Source organism: Oreochromis aureus, linkage group 7 (assembly GCF_013358895.1).
Source record: "Oreochromis aureus strain Israel breed Guangdong linkage group 7, ZZ_aureus, whole genome shotgun sequence".
NCBI classification, from domain to species: domain Eukaryota; kingdom Metazoa; phylum Chordata; class Actinopteri; order Cichliformes; family Cichlidae; genus Oreochromis; species Oreochromis aureus.
The window spans coordinates 55,575,040-55,600,882 of NC_052948.1; the positions used below are offsets into that span (position 1 = coordinate 55,575,040).

At 38.3% G+C, this 25,843-nt stretch overlaps 1 protein-coding gene across 3 annotated transcripts; it reads right to left on the minus strand.

The window, feature by feature from the left end:
* Positions 1 to 485: 485 nt before the first annotated feature.
* Positions 486 to 23,883, minus strand: nek6 (NIMA-related kinase 6). Of its 3 annotated transcripts, none has more exons than XM_031738388.2 (10): positions 23,661 to 23,816; positions 16,543 to 16,643; positions 16,021 to 16,161; positions 10,650 to 10,712; positions 8,817 to 8,927; positions 6,167 to 6,275; positions 5,161 to 5,268; positions 4,748 to 4,842; positions 4,234 to 4,347; positions 486 to 3,281 (listed from the first exon to the last, which is right to left on the minus strand). In XM_031738388.2, exons 1-10 carry the CDS (start codon positions 23,704 to 23,706, stop codon positions 3,171 to 3,173), a joined length of 999 nt encoding a protein of 332 aa, XP_031594248.1. In that variant the 5' UTR covers positions 23,707 to 23,816; the 3' UTR covers positions 486 to 3,170. The 3 variants fall into 3 exon arrangements, with proteins under 3 accessions (XP_031594248.1, XP_039470882.1, XP_031594251.1); XM_039614948.1 differs by lacking the exon at positions 23,661 to 23,816 and adding an exon at positions 23,261 to 23,483; XM_031738391.2 differs by lacking the exon at positions 8,817 to 8,927 and having other exon boundaries at positions 23,661 to 23,883.
* Between the last annotated feature and the right edge of the window lie 1,960 nt (positions 23,884 to 25,843).

Here is a 25,843-nt window from a genome sequence, read left to right on the forward strand (position 1 = left end):
AATTGTGGATTTTCCTATACTCATTTAGGTTCAGCTCAATTCAATTTATATAGCGCCAAATCTCAACAACAGTTGCCTCAAGTCACTTTCTGAAGTAAGGCTAAAAACCCTACAATAATATAAAAATATTTCAAGATATTAATTTAATTTTCAGACAAAAAGTCTCAAAGATCAGACAGAAACTGGGTAAACTCCGGGTGTGAAAGATAATAAACTACAAAACTTTTTTTGTGTGTGTACCTGTTAGGGCGCTGAAAGATAAAGTAAGACATTCAAGAAAATTATAGCTAAGTCTTTCATTGATTAGTCTAGCAAACTCACGTTTTCAGGATTCTGACAGTTATAAATGAGGGATGTTGATGAATTTAAACCAACATATTTTTAAAAAAAAATTAATTCACCTACAGCAAACATATTCATCCTCACATTGAAATCTGCTGCAGGTTTCAGTGTGATTAAGTTAAAAGCAAAGCTTTACATCAAAAGAAAATTGACTGAACTGAATTTAATATCATTTTGCACAGAAAAGCACAGTCAACATAAACATAATGGCACAATGCTTTAGAGATGATTGATACGCATGGCAGATGGAAGATGAAGATACAAGTTATTTAAACAAAATGAAAACTGTAAGCTCTCACTCTGTGCATCTAATACATGTATTTCAAAAACATTGCGTAATTCATTCATTCATTTTCACAGCATCTAATGTTTATGGTGTTTACAGTTTCACAGCAAGATTGGTCTAGATTTATAAATTAGAAGCAGACCATGACTGCATTCTCATACAATCAACACAAAACTACAACACCACTGGAGCAACACTCACCACAACAGTATCAATTCCAGATTAATTTCTGTGTGTGTTTGATTTGTTCTCCTTTACTCAAACTGTGGCATGAAGCATTTTTTCTTTCCCAACACTAAAGATATGCAAAATGTAAACATTTAGGCAACAACAACAACAATTTAAAAAAACAAAAAAAAACTCCATATCTCTAAATATAGTTATCTATGGAACTGATTGGGGCTGGTAAAGGTTTTGAGTTTTATGTGGAGGAGCACATATGGCTATTCATTTCACACTGCCTGAGCAACAACACAAAGAAACATTTTGTCAATTAATGGCATTAGAGCCCAATTTCTTTTACTGCTCACTCACAATTATCATGTGGCTCAACTGGAATTCAGCAGAGAATATCAGAACTGACAGGTCTGCCACCATCTAGACCTATTCATGCCTGTCACATTGTACACTGCGAACCCGTATTTGTGAACTAAATGGGTGCCCTATGTGGTTTGGTAGTCATTTATAACTTGTATTTTTCATTTAGTCAGGTCACCTTTGTTCTATGTCTTTGGTTTGAAGGACTGACAGAATGTGATATAAACAAAATTTAACAGGATAGAGTTAAATAAGTTCTCACAGTCCCATGACTACTCCTCCCAGCAACACAACATTTGTCTTTCACTATTCTTGATTCTATTGTTCCATCAGTTTTAATGTGAGAACGCAAATTAAACCAACCAAATCAAGTCTAGTCTCAACAGGAACCTGGGTATTGACTGACAGAACTTTACTACTTGTAAGTAACAGGCTTTAAGAAGCTGAGGATAACAGACCAGCATGTGAACCTAGTGGAGAACTGAAACAACTTGAAATGTTTCTTTTTGAAACCTGTGGAAACCAAAGCACAGATAAAAGGAGAGTAAGGTGGACACAACATGATTTCCCCATTCATAAAATTAAAATACGGCCACATTTGACTTCACAATGCTTGATCCAAGAAATTCAGTGGTAACTTAGTCTTTAAAACCCAACATATGACTGGAAAGTTCTATGAATATTTAAGTGCACTTTCAGATTTAACCCACTGTTGGCAACCTTTAGATACATACATGACAAACTGTCCTCAGTCAGAAGCAACATCTTCTTTTGACTGCTTCCTTATTCATAGCGGGTTTGCATAACAGATAGCTCCACATATTTGATTTCACAAATTTATACACTGGATGCAACCCTAACAGGATTTGATCCTTCACCAGGTCTTTAAGCAGGGAAAATGTATAAATCACTACATGACGGAGAACTGCCCTTAAGAAAACTTCCAAAATTGTTCTTAGGGCTTCCATAGACTCAGAGAATATACTGAATCAGAAAAGGCAGAAACACTGTCGGTGCTCAGCTGCTAGTCCACAGGTGAATGAATGTGACATCCATGAGAAAGCATTCTTATAAGTGATTACTGAATAATCCCATAAACCTGGCTACTTCTTTAAGCTTTCAGCCACAGTTCTGTCAGGAACTTCTCAGTTAAAATAGGATTGTTATTCCATTTGGAGTCATTTTCAATTTCTGGCCTTATTCGTGGATGACCTCCCTGCCTTTCCCACAACAAAAAGCTTAAAAGGCTTTCAGCACAAACAGAGCAGGCATCAGTGCCAACATGCAAGCACTGATTATTTCACATAAAAATAAAATGAAAAGAAGGAGTTGGAGATGGAGATGGGTTGCAAAGAGCAGCAAATGTATGTAGGCTGAAGCAGCTTAAATAGAATAACCTATGTGAGATTTATCTATATTTATATTCCAGAAGTGCTAGCTGAGCTCCCCACTGTTTGTAAAAGGCAATATTAACTAGCTACGCTTCATCTGATCATAAAACTATTTTTTATTTTATGATTTTACTTCAATTTCAGTTTCCCCTGAAACTGCATTCTTTTGTTTTTTTCTGAGAATAGGCATTTATTAGCTGTCCATTTTGAACACTAAATGAGGTACTTTACAATGTATAAAAGCATGTATGATATGATTATAGTAGACGACATGACAAATATTCAAACTGCCCAGTCCTACTACACAGCAAGACACGGTTGAACTGGGAATGCAACTCTTATTTGAGGAATCTGTCATCAGAGGGAGACACAGCTATTTTGGCTATGTTCTCAGCTAAAGAAACAGGCAGACATACGGTTACCTCTCACTTTTGTTTTCCGTGAGTATACCCATGTACCTCTTCACATCTTCCATGACTGAAAAGATACATCACAGTATTTCCAAGGTTACAGTCTGCTAAGATGAGGTAAGGGCAAACTTGCTTGTGCAAGGACAGGCACATAGTGAGTGGAAAGCCTCAAATTGAGCAGAGAAGAGGGCTTGAAAGTGTCACTCAGGTGCTAGAAGTCCACATGTGCATCTGTTTTGCAAACTGCAGCACAAAGACAATGTCGGGCCTCTGGTCCGGGTCTGGGCTGATGCACATGCTGACCAGGTCACGCAGCTGCAAAAAGCATTAGGCTGTTATTTCAGCTTTTAAAAAACAAAAAAACAAAACAAGCTACGCTGTGCATAAATTGGTGTAAGCAAAAGGACACATGTTTGAGGGCTATTTTACAGAACAAAAATCACCACATTCAGGGAAGCAGCTAAAGTAAGTAGTAGTAAAGTAGGACTTGCGAGTTTACTTTACCCACAGGCCATGTTCTCAGAATTGTTCAGTCATGCTAAACATAATTTTATAGGCACAGTCGAGATGCAGCAGCGCACGCTATTCTTGAAACTCATCACCTTGTGACGCCCTAGACTACTTTCAGTGTTGATTATACATGCCCTCCCTGTGCCTGCCTCTCACAGTCCAAAGTTATGCACCTTAGGTTAACTGGTATACTAAATTAACCAAAGTTATGAGGTTGTGTTTAAAGAATATAACACTGTATGAAAGTATTAAATGTGGCTTGTAGTCTAAAGCACTTTCTGTGGTCAGTAAGACCACAGACACAAAAAAAAATGCAAGGGCAAATATAGTACTTTCTTTATATTGCACAATACCACACATTATGCTGTCTAGACCTTTTAACTTGCAGTGACTGGGATGAGGCATTGTTTCAACAGCATTGCGCTTGTGCGTTATTGTCCGGGGAAGGTCGAATCTATGATTATCTGTCCAAGTTTACCAATGTCAGTGCGAGTGGAGAAGGTAGACTCCTTCTCCATATATTCACTTATCTCGTGTGAACAACTGACATGTTGAAACAAACTGTATTAGCTTTCATGGAATAGCTTTTCAAGCGCTCAATATAAGGACCTATGTATTCTTCAGATGGCCCCTGCAGGGCTCTGTACACCTTTTTTGCCAAACAGAAAAATAAAACTAGGAACATAATAAACAAAAAAATTAATGAAACTCAAATTCAAATCACAACAAAACCAAACGTGGCTTTGTATTACTTTACCTTATCAGAGTAATGGTCCGGGGGGAGAGGGGGGTAATCACACTGCTCTATCTTCTGACAGAGGGACAGAAGGTTCATCTTGTCCCCATAAAATGGACTCTGCAGTGCAGCCATCTGTAGCAAAGAGGAAGGGGGTTCATGGGATAAGGAAAGAAGAAAAATGAATTAGCTTTGTTGGCACTACCTACAAGTGAAATATTATTCCTGACCAGGGTTCAAGTTACATTGTGGTGTTCAGAGAGGTCTCTATTCTCGTGCAAGGGTGCTCGGCAGAAGTGTGAATAAAAGAAAAAGTTTAAGCTTATTTCATAAGATCCCACCTCTGGGTTTGAAGTTGAAACCTGATGAAAATACTGTTCGCCTCATAGTAGATTCACTTATATTATAGAACCAGCACTAATCAGCCAACGGGCACCACAAGCTTGGTTTTCTTGTTTTCAGGGTAAGAAAGTCATTTTCTGCTCAATCATTCACTATAAACACATTGAAAAGGTCAAAGCGAATTTGGACCTACCTCATACAGAAGACAGCCCAAGGACCAGATATCTGACTTAAAATTGTAGCCATTCTCATGGATTCTCTCTGGTGACATGTAGTAAGGTGTTCCCACTGACACACAGAAAACAACAGACTTGTCATTTTGTGCACAAATGAAAAAGATGAAAACACTATTTATGCAATAGTTTGAGTGTTACACCTTATAGCAGGAAAACACATACGACAGTGAATTTTTTTTATTTTTTTTATTGCCATACCCCCAAGATATCTTCGTTTAGATTTTTGTTTTATACAGTTTCCATTTTCATCACTAAAATATTTAATCCTGTGTTCTATATGATCTGCATGCCTGAATCAACAGCTGATCTGACAGAAAATTATGCACAACATAGAAATTGTGCATAAACGTGTGTTGTGTGTGTGCTCCACCTAAAGAATGTGCTACAGTGGTCTTGGAACTGAAGAAGCGTCCTAGTCCAAGGTCTCCCAGCTTTACCTCTCCGGTGGCTGTTATGAACACATTGGCTGGCTTGATATCTGTTTTAAACACATGCACACACTGACATTCATTGCAAATACACTGCAATTCTGTTCTAAACCCAAGCTCTATAGTCACATTATATACACTCTACACAGTAGTTGATTTCCTGCAACTATGAGAGGTGTGCTTATGGCTAATTCAATTTTAAGAAAGAACCATGCTGTTTTCTGTTTACAGACAAGTTACAGCTCCAACATTTACCGCATCCAGTGAAAACTGCTGTAATTATGTCACAAACCAATTCAACTTTGCTTGGTTTGGGGGGATACTAGGAATGTTTGGTCTGTGCTGTTATTTTTCTATTTAACAATACTTTCCATTAAAATAGAAAAATCACAATTTCTCTGAAAATCAGATTTAAAAAGATTTAGGTAGGCCAAAAAGCATAATCTGATTTTCAGTGAAACTGACACCGTACTGTGATTAAAAAAAAAAAAAAAAATTAATGGAAAGTATCATTATCAATATAAAAATCACAATTTCTCTGAAAATCAGATTATGCTTTTTGGCCTACCTAAATCTTTTTAAACCTGGCAAGTACCACAGTATTAAAATACAAACTCTGTACCAAAATCGTTGTGGGCGTGTTGAATAAAACACAAATAACAACAGGATCCAAAATTTTGCAAATTGTTTTTTTCCTTTGGACAGAGATTCTTTTTATTTTAACATCACCTAAATGTTATTATTCCCAATTGTTGGATACAACTGTACATATCAGTTCCTTGTATTTTAATTTTGACTGACAAAAGAAAGAAGTTTAGGAAGATATGAATGCACAACAACTGAGGTGAGAGAATGGTTTGAGCAGATTAACTACATCAGCAGAATGATGGCAATGGAGATGAGGTGTGGATGGTGAAAATGCAAAGTGGAGTGTGACTAGTTGTTTACCACGGTGCATTACTCTGCGTGAATGCATGTGCTCCAGAGCGCTGCACAGCTGCACAAAATATTTCCAAATTGTTCTCTCTGGGATAAGTCGTCTCTTCTTCTTGAAGTACTGAACAGAAAGAAGGAAGAAGTGTAACTAATCTAATTCTATGTGTTAGAACAATGACACAATATTACTGCTCTAACTATCCCTCAGTCATTTAAACACACTTTCAGCTCTTTATTCCTAGGACTTTAAGTGTTTTGTCTAGCTTTTATACACACACACACACACACACACACACACACACACACACACACACACGCCAGTCTTATCTACATTTCAGTATTGTGCAAACCTCAGGTAGGTTATGTTTGCATTTAGCAATAAATATCTGTATGTATCTTTGTGGTTGTGTAATTTTTCTGTCGTGAAGTGTTACATCCTGTGAGGCTGTGGGAGTGTGTGGGCGTGGTGTTGTCCTCTCCCTCTCCTCCTCCTTCCTTCTTGCCCCTCCCCTTGTCTCTCTCTGCCCCTGCCTTCTCCTCTGGGACACAGCTGCTGCTCATCTGCCCTCGTTTACCACCAATTACCCTCCAGAGGTGGTATAAGCTGGAGGAGAGCAGTGCGGGTGTGGGAGAGGCTTTTGGTGGAGTTCCTGTGCGCTGGTCTGTGTGCGAGTCTGGCCTAGGTGTGGAAAAGGCCCGCTGTGCATGTGTGACCAGCCCCATTGTGCGTGGCTCTTTTGTGAGTGGGCAGTTGTTTCTCGTAGGTGAAGCGGCCTCCTTTTCCTTGGATTGGCCTGCTGGGTTTATTGCTAATAGCAGCATTGCTGTCTTTTTCTGTTGAATCCTTATAATTGTTTAATTATAATAATTAGGGATGGGTATCGTTTAGGTTTTATCCGATACCGGTGCCAAACCGGTACTTTTGAAACGGTGCTGGTGCTTAAACGGTGCTCAAACCGGTGCTTAAAGAATGGAGAACACAAAATTGGTCCAACAACCTCTCATGTTCAGCTGTTTTTTTTGTAAAAAGATAACAATGTTAGCCTTTTCTGCAGCTATAGGGCATATATGGTATCACTCTTGGCTGGAAGCAGTGCTTAAACAATGGAAAAAACACAAACTTTGTCCAAAAACCTCTCATGTTTAACTGTTTTCCACTTTTCTTTGGTCATTTTAGCCTTTTGGCCAGGGTGAAGGGAGCATCTGCCATCAAACAAGAAGACAGCCGCATGTAACTACGACGGTGTTTGCTAGTTCACCTTACATGCATTAATGTAATAATGTGGTTAGCGTACTCAACGTTAATTACACACGAACAACATGAAGCTACTCGCAGAGGAGAACGGCTGCTGCTGCTGCCATCATCATCCGTCATCATTTCTGCTACGCTGACAGGGCTAGGGGCCAGGACTCTTCTCTTCGGGTTTTGGGGGGGATGTTGCTAACTCCGGGTCCGATAACAGGCACCACACCCGCAGTAGATGTGCACGGTGTGAGGTCTCGCAGCAAGCTATCAAATACTGCGCATTTCTCGGCTTTAAAAAAAAACAACGCTATGCATCGCCAGGTGTTTCATCAGATTTGAGGTGTTACCTCCTTTGACAGTATTACAGTATCAGCTTAAAGCACTTGTTGCAGGCTGCTGAGTTTGCATCTTTTGCTGTGAAGTACAGCCAGACTTTTGACCACTTCGCCTTGGACATTTTTAATCTGTAGCTCTCCTCTAAAAGAACGTACGTACCTGGCCCCGCCTACTATCCTCGGAAACGTAAAATGATTGGCTAGAATTGGCTCAGGGAAAAAAAAAAGCACCGAAATAAAGCACCGAAATGTGCGCTGCTTTTCGGTCTGGTTACTACCGTTTATGTCAGAACCGGTGCCATCATGGCACCGGACACCGGTACCCATCCCTAATAATAATATAATAGTTGAAGCGGCCAGCATTTCTTTGGGTTGGCCTGTTTGATTTATCGTCAAAGCAGTGTTGCTGCCTCTTTCTGTTGATACTGTTTAAATGGTTATTGGTTATAATAAAGACTTATTTTGTGTTAAACACCTCTACCTGGCGTCATTTTCATTCCAATCCGGATCCAATTGTTACTGCCCCCCACCCTCTTTGCCTAGCTTTCATGTGGGGACGTAAATTGAAGATAGCTGAGACTTTATTTATAAATGCTTTACAAGGCAAAAATAGTCCTCACTTTCGATGAGGCCACATAAGTATTCATTAAACCTTTATTAACACACAAACAATGAGCTCATATCTTTATCATTATATATATCATTATATATTTGAAATGAATGTGCATTTAAATATTTAAATCACTTCTTTAGACTTTTGTTATATATGAGCTTATTAATTAACAATCAATTTTTAAATCTGAATTGATAAATTACATACGAAGTAATAACTGTATCCAAAATGCAAGCATAAATTCAAATGATCACAGGAGTACTCAGGGCCATTTATATACAAAAAGTTAATCAAGGAAGTGGAAAAATATTGGCAACTCCTAGCACTATCCCTAAGCCCATTAGTAAACACACCTATGGCATCAATTTCAAAATCCTATGTTGCATCGTTCTCGAGTTGTTGAATTCACAAGAAAACATTTCCTCTGATCTTTGACTGAGATTTGAACGAGTCATAGGGTTTTCTGACCTTTATCATCTGGGACAGATCTCCAGCATCCGCGAGCTCCAGAACAATGTTGAGCTCATTTTCTTCAATAAAAGAATCAAGGTACTTGATTACATTGGGGTGATTCAGCTGCTGCAGTGGACAAACAAAAGAAAAATGGTAGCGTCAACGGAGCTGTCACAAGCAAGGCGTATAGCAGAGCCGTCTATGCCAGTGTTTCAAACACATTTTATAAAATACTGGCGGCTTTAAATGGCATTAATTTCAAAATCCTGTGCTGCCTTGTTCTCAAATGACCACATTCACAAGATTTCCTGAAAACTCAGTGACCTTCGCCAAGGTCATGGTCACTGAGTTTAAAATCTGAGATTTTTAGTAGATACACCTTGAAACTCTTACGTTGCCTCACTCTCTAGTTATAGCATTCACAAACTTGGGTCCATGCCGTCTACCCGCCTGGCAGGGTGGCCACCAGTGTTAGTCAAGTTATTTGAAAAAAGTAATTAGTCGCTAATTACTGATTACTTCTCCAAGAAAGTAATCCCTTTACTTTACTGATTACTTATTTTCAAAGTAATTAGTTACTTTAATACTTGGTTACTTTTAAAAAACATGATACATAACCTGAATGTATAATAAAGCAATAGACCTTTCATCCCAATTCTATTTTTTCTGCATAATCAATCATATAAAATTGAACCAGATGAAAAAGTCTCTTTTTAAAACTTGTTAATCTTTTAACTTTATGCACATTGCATCAAGCAAAAATTAAATTATATGCAACATTCTCTGACTAGAAGAAATTTGTTTAACATTTAAACCTATTTTCCACTTATTCCAGCATATAAAATTAAAAATAATTTTTTGTGTTTACACTCACTCTTTCAAATATACGCGAGTAAAACATAGCAAAAAATAAATGAAATCAAAGATTAAGCAGCACTAAGTCCTGTCGCTCTTAAATCTATTTTCACCTGTTTAGCAGGAGTGGGGCCCGTGGAGGTTTGCGGGAATTTCACATTCCCGTGGCAGCGTGCTAGGTGCTTGTTCAGATTTGAAGTTTAATTTTTGTCGCTGTAGAAAGAAGTTTTCTTCCTACGTAGAGTGTACAGTGGACGCTAATGCATTTGTCACTTTTTACGGAATCAAACTCAAAGTAATGTCAGCACTTCCAAGCTTTAAACGCTGCATGGTCGTACTCTCTCCCACACTCCATATTATCCATTGTTGATCTAAACATGTCTGTTGCTACCACGGACGTCGCACGTTCGTACGTCATTCTCTTTAGACACTCTCACAAACAAAAATCACAGTTTAGTAACGCAGGATGCTTATGGGAAAGTAACAGTAATCTAATTACAATCCCTTACTTTACTCATTACTTGAAAAAAGTAATCAGATTACAGTAACGTGTTACTTGTAACTTACTTGTAACTTACTTGTAACGCGTTACTGCCCATCTCTGGTGACCAAGTCTTTAATGGCTGGGGGTAAAAAGCATTCTGATGTAGCCTCAGATTTGAGACTGGTTCTTATATGCCACTTTTCTACTCTGCCTGAGCACTCAAAGCAGTTTATACAACTCTCCTCATTCACACCCATTCATACAAGCACTGTTTTTTATCCTTAAATACTTTCTATCTAACATTCATACTCCGATGGCGACGTCGGAGAGCCACTTGGGGTTAGAATCTTGCCCAAGGATATTAGGCACACAGACTTGAGCAGCCAAGGATCAAACCACCAACCTTCCGATTAGTGATGACCTGGTCTTTCCCCCCAGTAACAGCCACCCCTTTTCGCACTCATTCACTTATTATCAATCAGAGTATAATTTGCTTTGACAGACTTTACCTTCAGTAAATCAATCTCTTTGATGCAGTCCTGACGAGCCTTAGCATCCATCATCTCAAAGATCTGCAAAAATACATTGTGAGCAAATGTGGAAAGAAAGAACTTCATTTTAACAGAAAGAGACCTCCAGCAAATCTTCAACAAGCAGTTTAGTGGTGAGGGAAGAAAAGATGATTTGGAAAAATTAATTACTCAAGTCATCTAAAAGCAGTCAATAGAAGAGAAACAATCTAAATAAACCATCAGTAATTATTAAGGCTGTATTATATTGAGACTGTGACACTATTGACACGATAATCAGCTTCTGTATGAGTAAAGTTCTGATAGCTCCTCCACATCGTGTTGGCTCATGACGCTTAAGAAAACAACAATAGTGGAATCATTGCCTTACATTTAGTTATAGTACTTTCAGATAGATATCTAGTGTACTGAAATTCACCCCCAGTGCTGTGTAGTCCATTATTGTAAAATTAAATGTTTTAAGAAATAACCATGTCAGGAAATACAGTCCCAATTCCCAAAAATTTAGAAAAGATATGTAAATGTAAATAAAACATAATGAAATGATTGGCAAATATCATAAACCCATGTTTTATTCACAACAGAACATATAAAACATACCAAATGTTTAAAGTGATAAAATGAACAATTTTACGAAAAACACTGGCTAATTTTTAATTTGATGGCAGCAACAGGTCTAAAAAAAAGTTGGGGCAAGGTCATGTTTACCACTGTGTACCATCCTGCATTTTTTAACAACAGTAAATAAAAATGTAGGAACGGGAGAGACCAGTTGATGGAGAGGAATGTTGTGCGATTCTTGTCTAGTACAGGATTCTAGCTGCTTAACGGTCCCAAGTATTCGTTGTCACATTTTTTTTGTTTAATAATAAGTCAAATGCTTTCAACTGGTAAAAGGTCTGGATTGCAGGCACATCAGTTCAGCACTTAACCTCTTCTCTACAAAGTCATGCTGTTTAAATAGATGCAGTATGCAGTTTACCATTATCTTGCTGAAATACGCAAGACCTTCCCTGAAGATGATGTCTGGATGGGAACGCATGTCAGTATAAGACCTGTATATACCTTTCAGCACCATTGAGTTGCTGCTGTTGTTTCAATTAGCATATATCCACAGTAACAAGTTTACATGCATTAGTCATTACAACTGATTACATGATCAAATCTTAGTTTGACTTTATTAATAGATCATAAAACCATCTCCATCTTCTGTGTCAGACTATCTTTATTAAATTATAAGTATTTCTGAGATCTTCCGTAGATGTGCATGTCTACCTCTTTCTCACGGTAGAATAATGTGTCAATTAATAAACGGTTATGAGTGGGTGAATGCCAAAGACACAGCTTTCCTCATGTACCATTGTTATTAACAAGTAAAAGATAGTTTGTTTTCCACAAAAACTTCTTACTCATGTTTCAGAATGAGAACACAGAAGATGAAGTCTTTCTGTGCAGTGAAATATTAAAATACTTAACTCTAAACAGATCTAGGGAGTGTTGAGTTTGAATAAACACTATAATGGAGAACATTTAGTAGCGTGGGAGCAGACAGAAAGACCTCATGTGGATTACTATAACTATACTCTAATTGGTTTATTAAACAGAAGGAAGATCAAGAGCTCAGGTATCTTAGGCTCCTGAGGGAAATAAACATCAGTCAGTGGAAGATGAAAAACAGTGTTAATGTAATTCAAGCAATGTGTTCCTAGTTTTGTCAGAATTTTACTTAACATGAAAACTACTAGCTATCAACAGCTGTTAAGGTGGGATGTTTTCTTGCACCCTACTCTGATGCAATTAAGACGAAAGAGTTGAAGATATGAATCAGTAAACACTTTGGGAAAGATTTACCAACTTTTCTTTTTAGGTTGTCTTATTGCTTTTCTATTTGCAGGAACTTTTCTTTGTGAGTGCACAATTTTGGAAGGATAGTATTTGAATAAATAACAATTTCACTAAATCCCATGAAAAAGTATGTCTTAGTTTGTGTTTGGTGCAACTCTGATGGCTGCCACTAGTCACCTCACTCAGTCCTCACCCTGCAGGTTTAAAGCTAAGCCCAATGTACTTCTACTCATGAGTAATACTACTATTATACTGGTAACACAGCAGAACTGAATTCAGCTTCAGGCATCTTGGTTTTACAGGCAGCCAATTTAATTTTTACCGCAAGTTAAGCAGTTTGCAGTGTTTTAGCATATTGTCCTTTCTATATATCAGAAGAGAGGTTCCCACAGTGGATCATCTGCCTCCACACCCTATCTCTAGCATCCTCTTTTGTCACACTATCCTCTGCATTATACCCTCTACACTATGTGTATAATTAGTGTGTAGTGTTGTGTAGTTAGTGTGCAGTGTAGTTATTTGTTTTGTATGTTACAACAATGAGGTGACTACTGAGTGTCACAGATGCTGGCCAAAAAGTCACCAAAGACAGACTGAAATGTAAATGCTTTCTCTGGGTAACAAAATAACAACAACAACAAAAAAAAAACAGGTGGTGTGTCAGGCCTGTGATGTGTTTCTCTGTCTTGTGATGGACTATTTTTGGAAATTGCACAAATAATTTGTGTTGCATCTTATTTTGACAAAATTATTTTATAAATAGTTAAATATTTGGACAAAAAAACCCCAAAAACCCCACATCGGGCCTACAGCTCCACTATGTTCGACCACACAATAATGGACAAAAACATATTGTGTATATTCGAGTTCAGTGAATTTGATGACACAACTTTACATGACCAAATAGGGAGCTCCAGGGCCCTTGAATAAGTCATTCCTTTCAACGGCTCTGGGGATCTCAGGAGGAAAGCATAGGAAAAAAATATGGCAACAGCGGGAGTTTCAGATGAGAGAGCGAGTGAGACTCGCTGTGGTTTAGATTTCACAAGGAGGATGTCAAAATAAATGCAGTAATTTGCAAAACATGCCATAAAACTGCTGCCGCAAAAGGTAGCAGCATCACAAATTTATTCCGCCAGCTGAAAAGTTATCCACTGAAAAATGAAGACTGTTTTAAACTCTGCATGTCAACGTCTTCCCACACATCAAAGAAAATGATAAATAAACCAGCTGTGAAAAACCTCTGTGTGCAACTAAAGGTAAAAAAAAAAAAACTGCTAAAATAAAACATTTGAATTCATTAAGACTTTTGTATTCAAAGTAGAAATAATAATGAATGGTCAGTTTGAATAAGTTTAGGCACTATAGTTGAAAACAAGATTTGTTTTTGGAGGTTGTTTAAACATATCATGATACATATTGTGGATCATGATATAGCCAAAAAATATTTTGTTATTAGATTTTCCTGATATCCCCCAACCCTACTTAAATACACACCAACTACAGACTAGCTACCTACTAGTCTGTAGTTGGTGTGGAACATTAAATGGTGTGGAACAGTAGCATCTCCACTTCACTACAGGGAGTGCAGAATTATTAGGCAAATGAGTATTTTGTCCACATCATCCTCTTCATGCATGCTATCTTACTCCAAGCTGTATAGGCTTGAAAGCCTACTACCAATTAAGCATATTAGGTGATGTGCATCTCTGTAATGAGAAGGGGTGTGGTCTAATGACATCAACACCCTATATCAGGTGTGCATAATTATTAGGCAACTTCCTTTCCTTTGGCAAAATGGGTCAAAAGAAGGACTTGACAGGCTCAGAAAAGTCAAAAATAGTGAGATATCTTGCAGAGGGATGCAGCAGTCTTAAAATTGCAAAGCTTCTGAAGCGTGATCATCGAACAATCAAAATGGTCAACAGGGTTGCAAGAAGCGTGTGGAAAAACCAAGGCGCAAAATAACTGCCCATGAACTGAGAAAAGTCAAGCGTGCAGCTGCCAAGATGCCACTTGCCACCAGTTTGGCCATATTTCAGAGCTGCAACATCACTGGAGTGCCCAAAAGCACAAGGTGTGCAATACTCAGAGACATGGCCAAGGTAAGAAAGGCTGAAAGACGACCACCACTGAACAAGACACACAAGCTGAAACGTCAAAACTGGGCCAAGAAATATCTCAAGACTGATTTTTCTAAGGTTTTATGGACTGATGAAATGAGAGTGAGTCTTGATGGGCCAGATGGATGGGCCCGTGGCTGGATTGGTAAAGGGCAGAGCTCCAGTCCGACTCAGACGCCAGCAAGGTGGAGGTGGAGTACTGGTTTGGGCTGGTATCATCAAAGATGAGCTTGTGGGGCCTTTTTCGGGTTGAGGATGGAGTCAAGCTCAACTCCCAGTCCTACTGCCAGTTTCTGGAAGACACCTTCTTCAAGCAGTGGTACAGGAAGAAGTCTGCATCCTTCAAGAAAAACATGATTTTCATGCAGGACAATGCTCCAACACACGCGTCCAAGTACTCCACAGCGTGTCTGGCAAGAAAGGGTATAAAAGAAGAAAAACTAATGACATGGCCTCCTTGTTCACCTGATTTGAACCCCATTGAGAACCTGTGGTCCATCATCAAATGTGAGATTTACAAGGAGGGAAAACAGTACACCTCTCTGAACAGTGTCTGGGAGGCTGTGGTTGCTGCTGCACGCAATGTTGATGGTGAACAGATCAAAACACTGACAGAATCCATGGATGGCAGGCTTTTGAGTGTCCTTGCAAAGAAAGGTGGCTATATTGGTCGCTGATTTGTTTTTGTTTTGTTTTGAATGTCAGAAATGTATATTTGTGAATGTGGAGATGTTATATTGGTTTCACTGGTAAAATAAATAATTGAAATGGGTATATATTTGTTTTTGTTAAGTTGCCTAATAATTATGCACAGTAATAGTCACCTGCACACACAGATATCCCCTAAAATAGCTAAAACTAAAACAAACTAAAAACTACTTCCACAAACATTCAGCTTTGATATTAATGAGTTTTTGGGTTCATTGAGAACATGGTTGTTGTTCAATAATAAAATTATTCCTCAAAAATACAACTTGCCTAATAATTCTGCACTCCCTGTAAGTCTGGCCTCCAAATATACAAACAGGCTAAATTATATTAGAAGTATTATTAGCACTAAAGGAGGCTGAAATTAACTTAATATTTGACACATTCATGTAAACAACTATGCTACCACTGGTTAAACAGTGGTTAAAGCTAAGCTAGCAAAGACTAAAATAAATTAACATTATGCCTACAAGTTGCAGATGATTAAGCAGAAGAATGTATTTGACAAGGCGTGTACAGTTTACTTGTAAAATAAAATACTGTAAGTAATCAAGTTAAACACATTAACTTCCAAAACACCAATTTCCACTGTACTAAACATAAACAGGAAATGATATTGCACTGCAGTGAGATCTAACACCACATGTATGGCGACTAAGTACAAAGAGCTGTACCTGGACTTTCTTGAGTGCCACCAGCTGTCCATCAAGCAGATATGTTGCTTTATAGACCTCACTGAACTGACCCCGACCGATCTTCTTCTCAATGTGGAAGTTTGCCATTGTGCAGCAGTAATTATAGCTTGGGACATTTTTCTGAACAAGAAAACACCATCAGCAGTAAAACAAAGCAGTATATTATAACTCAATACACACCAATTTTTCCTTTCAGCTTGGTGATTTTAACAGATCTTTCAATACTATGTGTTATTTCAAAATCCAAAGCTAATACAGACAGAACATTTTGAATATGTTGATGGTAGTTATCATCAACTACCACATGCTAATAGAAGAAAGACATTAAACTGCCTTAGCCACAGTGTCTAAACTTATCTTGCACAGTGCTTTAACTTACAATGTCGTATAGACACTATACATCTTGGAACATGTAATGCTCTTTTTTTGGCTAAAAACATAAAAAAATAAAAAATAAAAAAAAAAGGCCAATACTGTTTTTTGGTCAATACTACTACCTACCTGATCTTCCTGGCTTGGTATCTTGTAGAGATTATTGTGTTTGTCTAAGGTGGGCTGGTTGTTGTTCTGCACCTCCATGTTTGCATCACACCTACCCACCTCTGCAACAAAGAATAGTTAAAATGACTTATTTAAAATCATGGAACATTTGCTTAAAACATAAAAAAAAACTCCAGTCATAATACACAGAAACTGGGATAAAGTGTAAGCTTTACTATAAATGCATTACTAGTTAATGCATTTATTACTTCTAGGTTGAACTACTTCCTTCAGTTAATTCAAAATGCTGCAGCAAGAGTTATGACAGGGACTAGAAAGAGAGAGCATTTTTCTTCTATATCTGCTTCTGGCTTGGCTTCCTGTTAAATCCAGAATTTAAATCCAAATTTAAAATACTCCCACCACAAGGTCTTGAATAATCAGGCCATTTTATCTTAATGACCTCATAGTAGCATATCACCCCATTACAGCACTTCGCTGTCAGACTGCTGGCTTACTTGTAGTATTTAAAAGTAGAATGGAGGCAGAGCCTTCAGCTCCCAGGCCCTCTTTCTGTTGAACCAGAATTTACTTGGATTTAAGACACAGACACCTACTACTACTTTTAAGATTAGGTTTAAAATTTTCCTTTTTGATAAAGCATATAGTTATGGCTGGATCAGGAGAGCCTGAATCCTCCCTTAGTTACACTGGAATAGGTCTAGGCTATTCCCATGATGCACTGAGTGTTTCTTCTTCACTCACTATGTGTTTATATCGCTCTCTGCATTTAATCATTAATCTTTGTTATTAATCTTAATCACTATTAATCTCTAACTCTTTTCCACAGTGTTTTGTTTTTTTTGTTCTCCCCTCACTCTGAACCGGTCGCTGCAGATGGCTGCACCTCCTTGGGGCCGGTTCTGCCACAGGTTTCTACTAGCTACAACGCGTTTTTTTTTTTTTCCTTTCTCCATGTCACCAAAGCGCTTCTTCATAGGGGATCATCTGGTTGTTGGGTTTTCTCCGTATTATTGTAGGGTCCTTATCTTAATATAAAGTGCCAGGCAACTGTTGCTGTGATGTGGTTGTATATAAATAAAACTGAATTGAATTGAATTTAGATACATATTAAATAAGATGTCTGTTTATGCAGCTAAAATGTACATGCATTTCTTGGTCTTTACTTATATGAATTATTGTATTACTACATGGTCACAGGATGGTCTTTATTAGGGGTGGGTTTTGATTATCGACTTAGCGATTAAAATCGATTCTAGCTTGGATAATGTGATATCAATTCATTAAAATCATGAATCGATTTTTAAATATAAGTTTATTTTGCCCGAAATGCCAGAATCTCAGGTTAAACCTAACAAAATTTCAACAACCACCAAACAGCTAAAACAGTAAATGAGACCAGGTACACGGATTCTGCACAAAGATGTAAACACAAAGTGCGGACCTGCCGACGGATCAGAGTCAGTGAGATGTCGCCTTTCTCACCCGACGGCACGGGCATGGACACGGTCAGGGCTGAAAGCCAACAGCTCACTGATTCTGATGTTTCGGCAGGTCCACGCTTTGTTTTTAGGTCCTTTTTGCACTAGATTCTGAAGCTGCAGGTTTTATCTCTCTCCAAACAATATTGACTGAACCAGCAGCAAAAGAAGATCCCAACTACACTTCACACTTCGCTTCACATAAACATCGTCATGAATTCCTTACTTTTGCTGTTTCGCTTCCAGCATGATAAAAATCACATTTCATGCACAGCTCTCACTCTCTCTCTCTGTGTACTTCAAGAACAGTTTCCAATCTAAAAATCTCTGTTTTCTGCATCATTCGCTTGTTTATTACGCACAAGTCTACTGTTGTTTACAGTGCTGTCGGCCGCTGGGTTTTTTTCCCCTTTTCCTTTCTTCCGAAAACAAAGCCTCATTTCTGCTGTTCAATACTGAACAAATTTAAACTTTTTAAAATTATGCAAAATTGCAAAATGCTTAGTTGTGTCCCTAATACAACCTCTGTAACTTTGCTCTGCTTCACTTCAGCAGCATCAAGTAATGTTCATATGTTGATTATGGTTTTCTTTCGTTTTTGATCTACTGCAGAATATTTTTAAGGTCAGATTCTGCCATAAAATCCCAGGCCAGGAAAGTCGCCTTCATGTTTTTCTATGTTTTATCGTCAGTTACTCTGACACAAAGGCATCTGCTGTGATGCTTACACCTTTGATAAAGTCTGGCAAGTGTCAGCTTTCTTTTTATAGATATAAAAAAATATGGATATGTACTGATACGTGATCAGAATTATAATATTTCTGACTGTCTGAGGCAAAATTTCCCGATTCAAATCGAATTGAATCAAATCGTGGATCAAATCGATTTAGGACCTTGTGAATCGGAATCAAATCCATTCTAGAGATCAGTGACGATACCCAGTCCAAGTCTTTATGCTTTATAACCATTACAGTTTGTATATAACTGTGATTTGGCACATATAAATAAAAATAAAATTGAACTGAGTTAAAACCAAGATCATCTGTTATAAAACTGACCTGTTAGTTTAAGACATGTAGCTCTTGAACTTACTTCTCTAGGTGTTCTTTCATATACAGTGGTATGCAAAAGTCTGGGTACCCTTGATAATTTTCATGATTTTCCTTCATAAATCATTGGTTGTTTCGATCAGCAATTTCGTTTAAATATATCATATAGTAGATGAACACTGATATTTGAGAAGTGAAATGAAGCTTATAGGATTTACAGAAAGTGTGCAATAGCTACTTAAACTAAGTTAGGCAGGTGCATAAATTTGGGCACCCCAAAGGAAAAATTACATCAATATTTAGTAGATCCTCCTTTTGCAGAAATAACGCCTCCAAACACTTCCTATAGCTTCCAATGAGAGTCTGGATTCTGGTTGAAGCGATTTTGGACCTTTCATCTTTACAAAACATCTCCAGTTCAGTCAGGTTTGATGGTTTCCGAGCATGGACAGCCTGCTTTAAGTCACACCATAGCTTTTCAATAATATTCAGGTCTGGGGAGTGAGATGGCCATTCCAGAATGTTGTACTTGATCCTCTGCCTGAATGCCTTAGTAGATTTTGAACAGTCTTAAGGCTCGTTGTCTTGTTGAAATATCCAGCCCTGGCGCAACTTCAACTTTGTCACTGATTCTTGAACATTGTTCTCAAGAATCTGCTGATACTGCCTGGAATCCATGCGACCCTCAACTTTAACAAGATTTCCAGTACCTGCACTGGCCACACAGCATGATGGAACCGCCACCACATTTTAACGTGGGTAGCAAGCGTTTCTCTTGGAATGCTGTGCTCTGTTTCCGCCATGCATTCCGCCTCTTGTTATGCCCAAATAACTCAATTTTAGTTTCATCAGTCCACAGCACTTTATTCCAAAATAAAGCTAGTTTGTCCAAATGTGCTTAAGCATACCTCAAGTGACTCTGTTTGTGGCATGTGCGCAGAAAAGGCTTCTTCTGCATTACTCTCCAATACAGCATCTCCTTGTGCAAAGTGCGCTGAATAGTTGAACAATGCACAGTGACACCATCTGCAGCAAGATGATGTTGCAGGTCTTTGGAGCTGGTCTGTGGGTTGACTATGACTGTTCTCACCATCTGTTGCCTCTGCTTATCTAAGATTTTTCTTGACCAGCTTTTTGTATACTTCCCCTAAACCATGATGTTGAACAATCTTTGTTTGCAGGTCATTTGAGAGTTGTTTTGAGGCTCCCATGTAGCCACTCGCGAGACAAGATGGAAAGAGGAGAAAAACTTGCAATTGACCACCTTAAATACCCTTTCTCATGACTGGATTCACCTGTGTATGTAGGTCAAGGGTCACTGAGCTTACCAAAGAAATTTTATGTTTCAATAATTAGTGCTAAAGGTATTCAAATCAATAAAACAAGGGTGCCCAAATTTATGCACCTGCCTAATTTAGTTTAAGTAACTATTGCACACTTTCTGTAATTCCTATAAACTTCATTTCACTTCTCAAATATCATTGTGTCTGTCTGCTATATGATATATTTAAATGAAATTGCTGATCCAAACAACCAATGATTTATGAAGGAAAAACATGAAAATTATCGAGGTGCCCAAACCTTTGCATACCACAGTAGCTTAAACTTTCATAATCATTATATGTAATGGAAATTTTGTGTTTCCCTCAGTGTACTATTGGCATGTAGCTTTAACTTCCTTGACCAAAGAATGAGTGTGCAGATATGAAAAACTAATTGTAAACTGTGTTCAAGGTCATAACACAGTCTGTGTGTTTTAATTATCACGCCGGTGCCTAGATGACCGTGGGAACTGAGCTCCCAAGATTCTGTCCACACAATGGCTATAAAGGAGCTGTTATTATTTTCCCCATTTGTCAATGCTGGTACAAACCCTGTTCGTGCTGTATTGATTCCTTTGCTAAGGATTTATTTGTCTTAGCAAAGGAATCAATACAGCACGAACAAGATTTATTTTTCTTTTAATAAATGTCAAAAAATCAGTTTGCTTTATTTTTCCAAACTATACACAAGGTAATTGTGTGTGTCTGTATTACACAGCAAGCTAAGGAATTATGCATGTGACACAGTTTAGTAATGAGACCATCTACAGTGGTTTATGTTTTTGTGTTTTTCTTCTTATCACTCACTAACCAAGCTCCACAGTTAAATATGTTGGTATTACTGTTTGCAACAAGCAATACTGAAAGCTTGCTGATTAATTACACACATTAAGCATGTAAGCACGTTTTGTGTCAAAACATTTGACTGGTACTGTAAGTGAATCAGTAATGACATGTTTAAAGATGTCAGGGGTAAATTTACTTGCCACGTGCACACTCCTACATCATTATGATGAAGGCATTGGGGTTCAATCATTTGCCCAAAGACACTTCAACATGCTGAATGGAGGAGTGAGGGATTGATTGATTGGTGGATGACCCGACTCAACCCCTGAGTCACAGCTGTATCGTTCAATTTAGCAGTGTACATGTCACATCCATACCCAACTGTGCAGGCTGAACAGCATATAAGAGCATTTTTATAGTTTATTACAAGAATCAGTTTTACTTTCTATGGATAGTTATCCAAATCATAACAACTCTTGAATAGGGTAATTTTTTTAATGACTCATTCACCTAGATACTGTACTTAATTGCAATTTGGAGTCATTAACTCAGTTTTCTCCAGTTACAAAAGGACTGTTGCCAGGTTTGGGCAACAGGTTTGGGTCCTGTGGTGACTACAATAATTCAAGCCTTTGTTCTAGTTTTACTGGAAAAAAGACAAAGGTATTTTCAGACCATCAGATCACTAAAAGTGACTCAAAGTAACTGCATCTCTGTGTCTGCTAAGTTATTATGACTAGATGAGTTATTTTAACAATTTTGTACCTTCTCTCGCAACTTATGATTCTAATGAAAACAAACCAAAAGCAAACGTTTTGGATCAATTGAAGATTTTTTAAGGAATTTTCAAAAACAATCTGATAATAACTAATTATAATAGTCCAGCCTAGAAAGTAATAAATGTATTGCCAAATGCAAATATGACATGCTTGGAGCAGATACCAACTGATCACTGTAACATGGTCCATGCTAATCATGCACTAATCAGGACACCTGATTACCAGAAATTAAGAAAAAGAGTGAATAGCAGAATAAGCTGTTTGGCATTGGCAGAGTTTGGCATTTTCATCGGCACAACTATGCTACTCAACCCAAAAATGCATTTTTGCTAAGTTGTATGCACATATGTTTTTGACTTTTTGCACAAGTGTCAAGGAATACCCGCACCTGTGAAATGAAATGCATTGCTTCTGATTATCTTTTTTCTCACATGGAGCTTTTGACATAAACATAACTCTTCATGTAGTGAAGAAGAACATGCAGAGGGTTGACGAGACATGCTAAGGTAAGACGGTGGCATCTGCTGTGGGGACCCCAAAAGGGAGCAGCCAAAAGAACAACAATCTGACATAGCTGCCACGCCCTCATATGCCAGCAGAAAATCGTTGTTGATTGAAGTTGCTCAATGTCATTGGCAATCTCTGGATGCCACATGACTATTAGTCGCTTCCTGTATAGACAGTCTTACTACTCAACCTTTCCCTTCATATTCAACAATGTCGAGTGCTCTATGAAACTATTGCCCATTAGCTTTTGGCTACTGTTGGTAAAACAACAAAAATAAACTTAATTGGGTGATTTCAACAGGTCACAGTGGTTTCACCTAAAACTTGTAGTTGTAATGACCCATGCCTTTTTTTCACACCTTGACTCATGTGATGAGCATATGATAAACAGTGGGTCAACAAACGTCTTAAAGGACAAACCCCAATACCTGGTACTCTCCAACATTTGGTTTTAGAACTGCAAAAGCTCTTGGATGAGAGCTGAAACCTCTTCAAGAAATTTATTGTCATTGTTATACGGATGTGTTTTGTTTGGAGGGGTTGTTTTTTTTATATAATGACAGAGATGCTATCACATAATACACCCAGTGCCACATCTCTGTCCTACCCAATTACCTCACGTTGAATTGTAATTGATTAACTTAATGTATAAACCAAATTGGTCTAAGTCAAAAGTACAAAAATTATATTTACAGGAAGATAAACCAGGAGCTGCAAAAGTTACGAGTATTGCAGTGGTTTCCTGTTGTGAAAGAAGAGCCTGCAGAGAGGAGAATTAGCCCAATAACACTCACCATTACTTCATTTAGCTTGAGTGACAGGTCGCCGATAATTACTTTAAAGTGGCAATGGAAACATGGAAATGAAATGGATGTGAATTTCAGTCCAAGTGTTCTGCTGCGTGCTCTTTTCCGGGCCTGGTGCAGCACGATTGTTTGAAATAGAAAAAAATATAATAATATGTTTAAACTATAGACCAGGAATCTATAAGGTCTCGTTTCTGTCCGGGTAAGCAGCACGCTAACGTTGCTGCTAACTAGTTAACTGCTACGAAGGTTGTGCAGCTCTCCAAAATGAGGCTGTATCCTGTTCCATGACGCGTTTTATGATTCAGCCACACATGAACTTACTGAAGCGAGCTGCTGCACAATCCTGCGAGCTGCCACCGTCTCCTTACTACTGACTGTGTCTTACCTGAAGAGGAGTCAGTAACGTCCTGCTTCGTGAAGGCCTTCCACATTTTACAACTTCTGTTAGTTCGTGTTGTTGTGCAACTCCTCACACCAACAGTGTGAGTCAGACCCCCGCCCCCGAGTGTCTCTCAATCGCCCCCCGCCCCCCGCTCGCTGTCCAGCAGCTTGTTCAATAGAGCTCGCTGATAACTGAATAACAGAACGATACGACAAAGTTTTCAGTCTCTGGTTGCTAAAGTGGACGCGAAATTGTGGGTCAGTAGTCTCCGCGCCCTACTTTTTCTCTCAGTCTCCTGCATACGGGATGGGGCTTTTTTTTTAGAGTCTGGTCTGAAAATAGATTTGTATAAATTAACATGTTGAAACGAAAGAAAAAAACGTGGTGGCCGTTTGACAGATGAGATTGAAACGGAGATGAAATTTCTATTAAAACGTTAATCATTCGGGGAATTAAAAAAAACAACTACAAAACAACAAAGCAAGGAAAAACATACTTTAACCAGTTCGGGTCTGTAAAACAAAATTACTAAAGCAAAATTTTGTATCAAAATTTTTTAAAAAAAGAACACCTGAACACACACACGTGCATACATTTTATAATTGTTTATTTATCAAGCATATTGAATTAAATTGAATTAATATACATTTATCCTTGTGCTGTTTTATGTTATGTTGTGTTATTTATTTGTATATGTATTTTTGATGCTTTGGCAATAGTATTTTGGCATGGTTATTCGGGTCAGTGTTGTTTGTTTGTTTGTTTGTTTGTTTGTTTGTTTGTTTGTTTGTTTGTTGGGGGTTTATATATTTTTTGCCTCTGTACACCACCATAGTGGATTCAGCATCAATCAAACATCAATATGCGATTGGAGTGCAGACTTTAATTACAGGGCTTTAACAAAAGAATTCAAGGAGATGTTGTTGCAAATCTTATGGTCCAGGCTTGCAGGCTGATACAGAACTAAGAATAGCGACAGAGCCAGACTAGTTCAAGCTTCACCTTTTTGTCTCTGCAGTGTGAACCACACCCAAAACATAATTAAACTAAAACAACCTGACCAGCATTTATAACAAAAGGGTTGTAAACTTAGAAAATATATACATACCTAACCTTAACCCTAACCCATTGCAGAGTAAAAGAGATTATTATTATTTTTTAATCAGAGCATAGCATTGATTCTGTTAAACTTCTAAGATATTGATCTGGTCAGGTAAAGTAGCAGAAGGGGTCGTTAATTCAGCTGCTTTGTTAATAAAATTAACAACAAGTGCACTAGTGGGGCAACAATAAGACAAATCTCAAAACTAGAATGATTTTAAACTAATATTTTTTCCCCTCCTCATCTTTTTTGACTGTTTGGCGGTATGGCACATCAATACATGCCATTGCCAGATTTCAAGTGTCTCCCAGCACAGTCTCAAAAGCATGGAGGAGATTCCGGGAGACAGGCAGTTACTCTGGGAGAGCTGGACGGGGCTATAAAAGGTCCTTAACCCAACAGCAAGACAGTATCTGTTCTTTTGTGCAAAGAGGATCAGGATAAGCACTGCCAGAGTCTTATAAAATGACCTCGAGAAGCCCACTGGTGTGAATGTCTCTGACCAAACAATCACGAACAGACTTCATGACGCACGAGTGCTCGATGCCATCTAGTAGGGTCTGTGCTTATCGTCCAGCACCATGGAGCCCACTTGCCATAGAATATCAGAATTGGCAGGCCAACCACTGGCACCCTTTGCTTTTCACAGATGAGAGCAGATTCACCAAGAGCACATGTGACAGAAGTGAAAGGGTCTGGAGAAGCTGTGGAGAATGTCATGCTGCCTGTAAAAGTTATGTGTTTGGTGGTGTGTCAGTGATGGTCTGGTGAGGCATATGCATGGAGGGACGCACAGACCTCTACAGGTTAGGCAATGGCACCCTGACTGCATTGGGATGAAATCCTTGGAGCCATTGTCAGACCCAACGCTTGTGCATTGGGTTCCTCCTGTCCCCAAACTCACCTGAGGTATTTCTAATAGAACGCCTCTTGGACATTATATTTTGGTTCAGTTTGTGGGGCAGTGAAGGCCTGGTCCAGATCTGGGAGGACATCCCCCATGATACTGTCTGTTATCATAGTAGGAGGATGCCCCGATGTTGTCAGTCATGCATACAAGCATATGGAGGCTATATAAACTGCT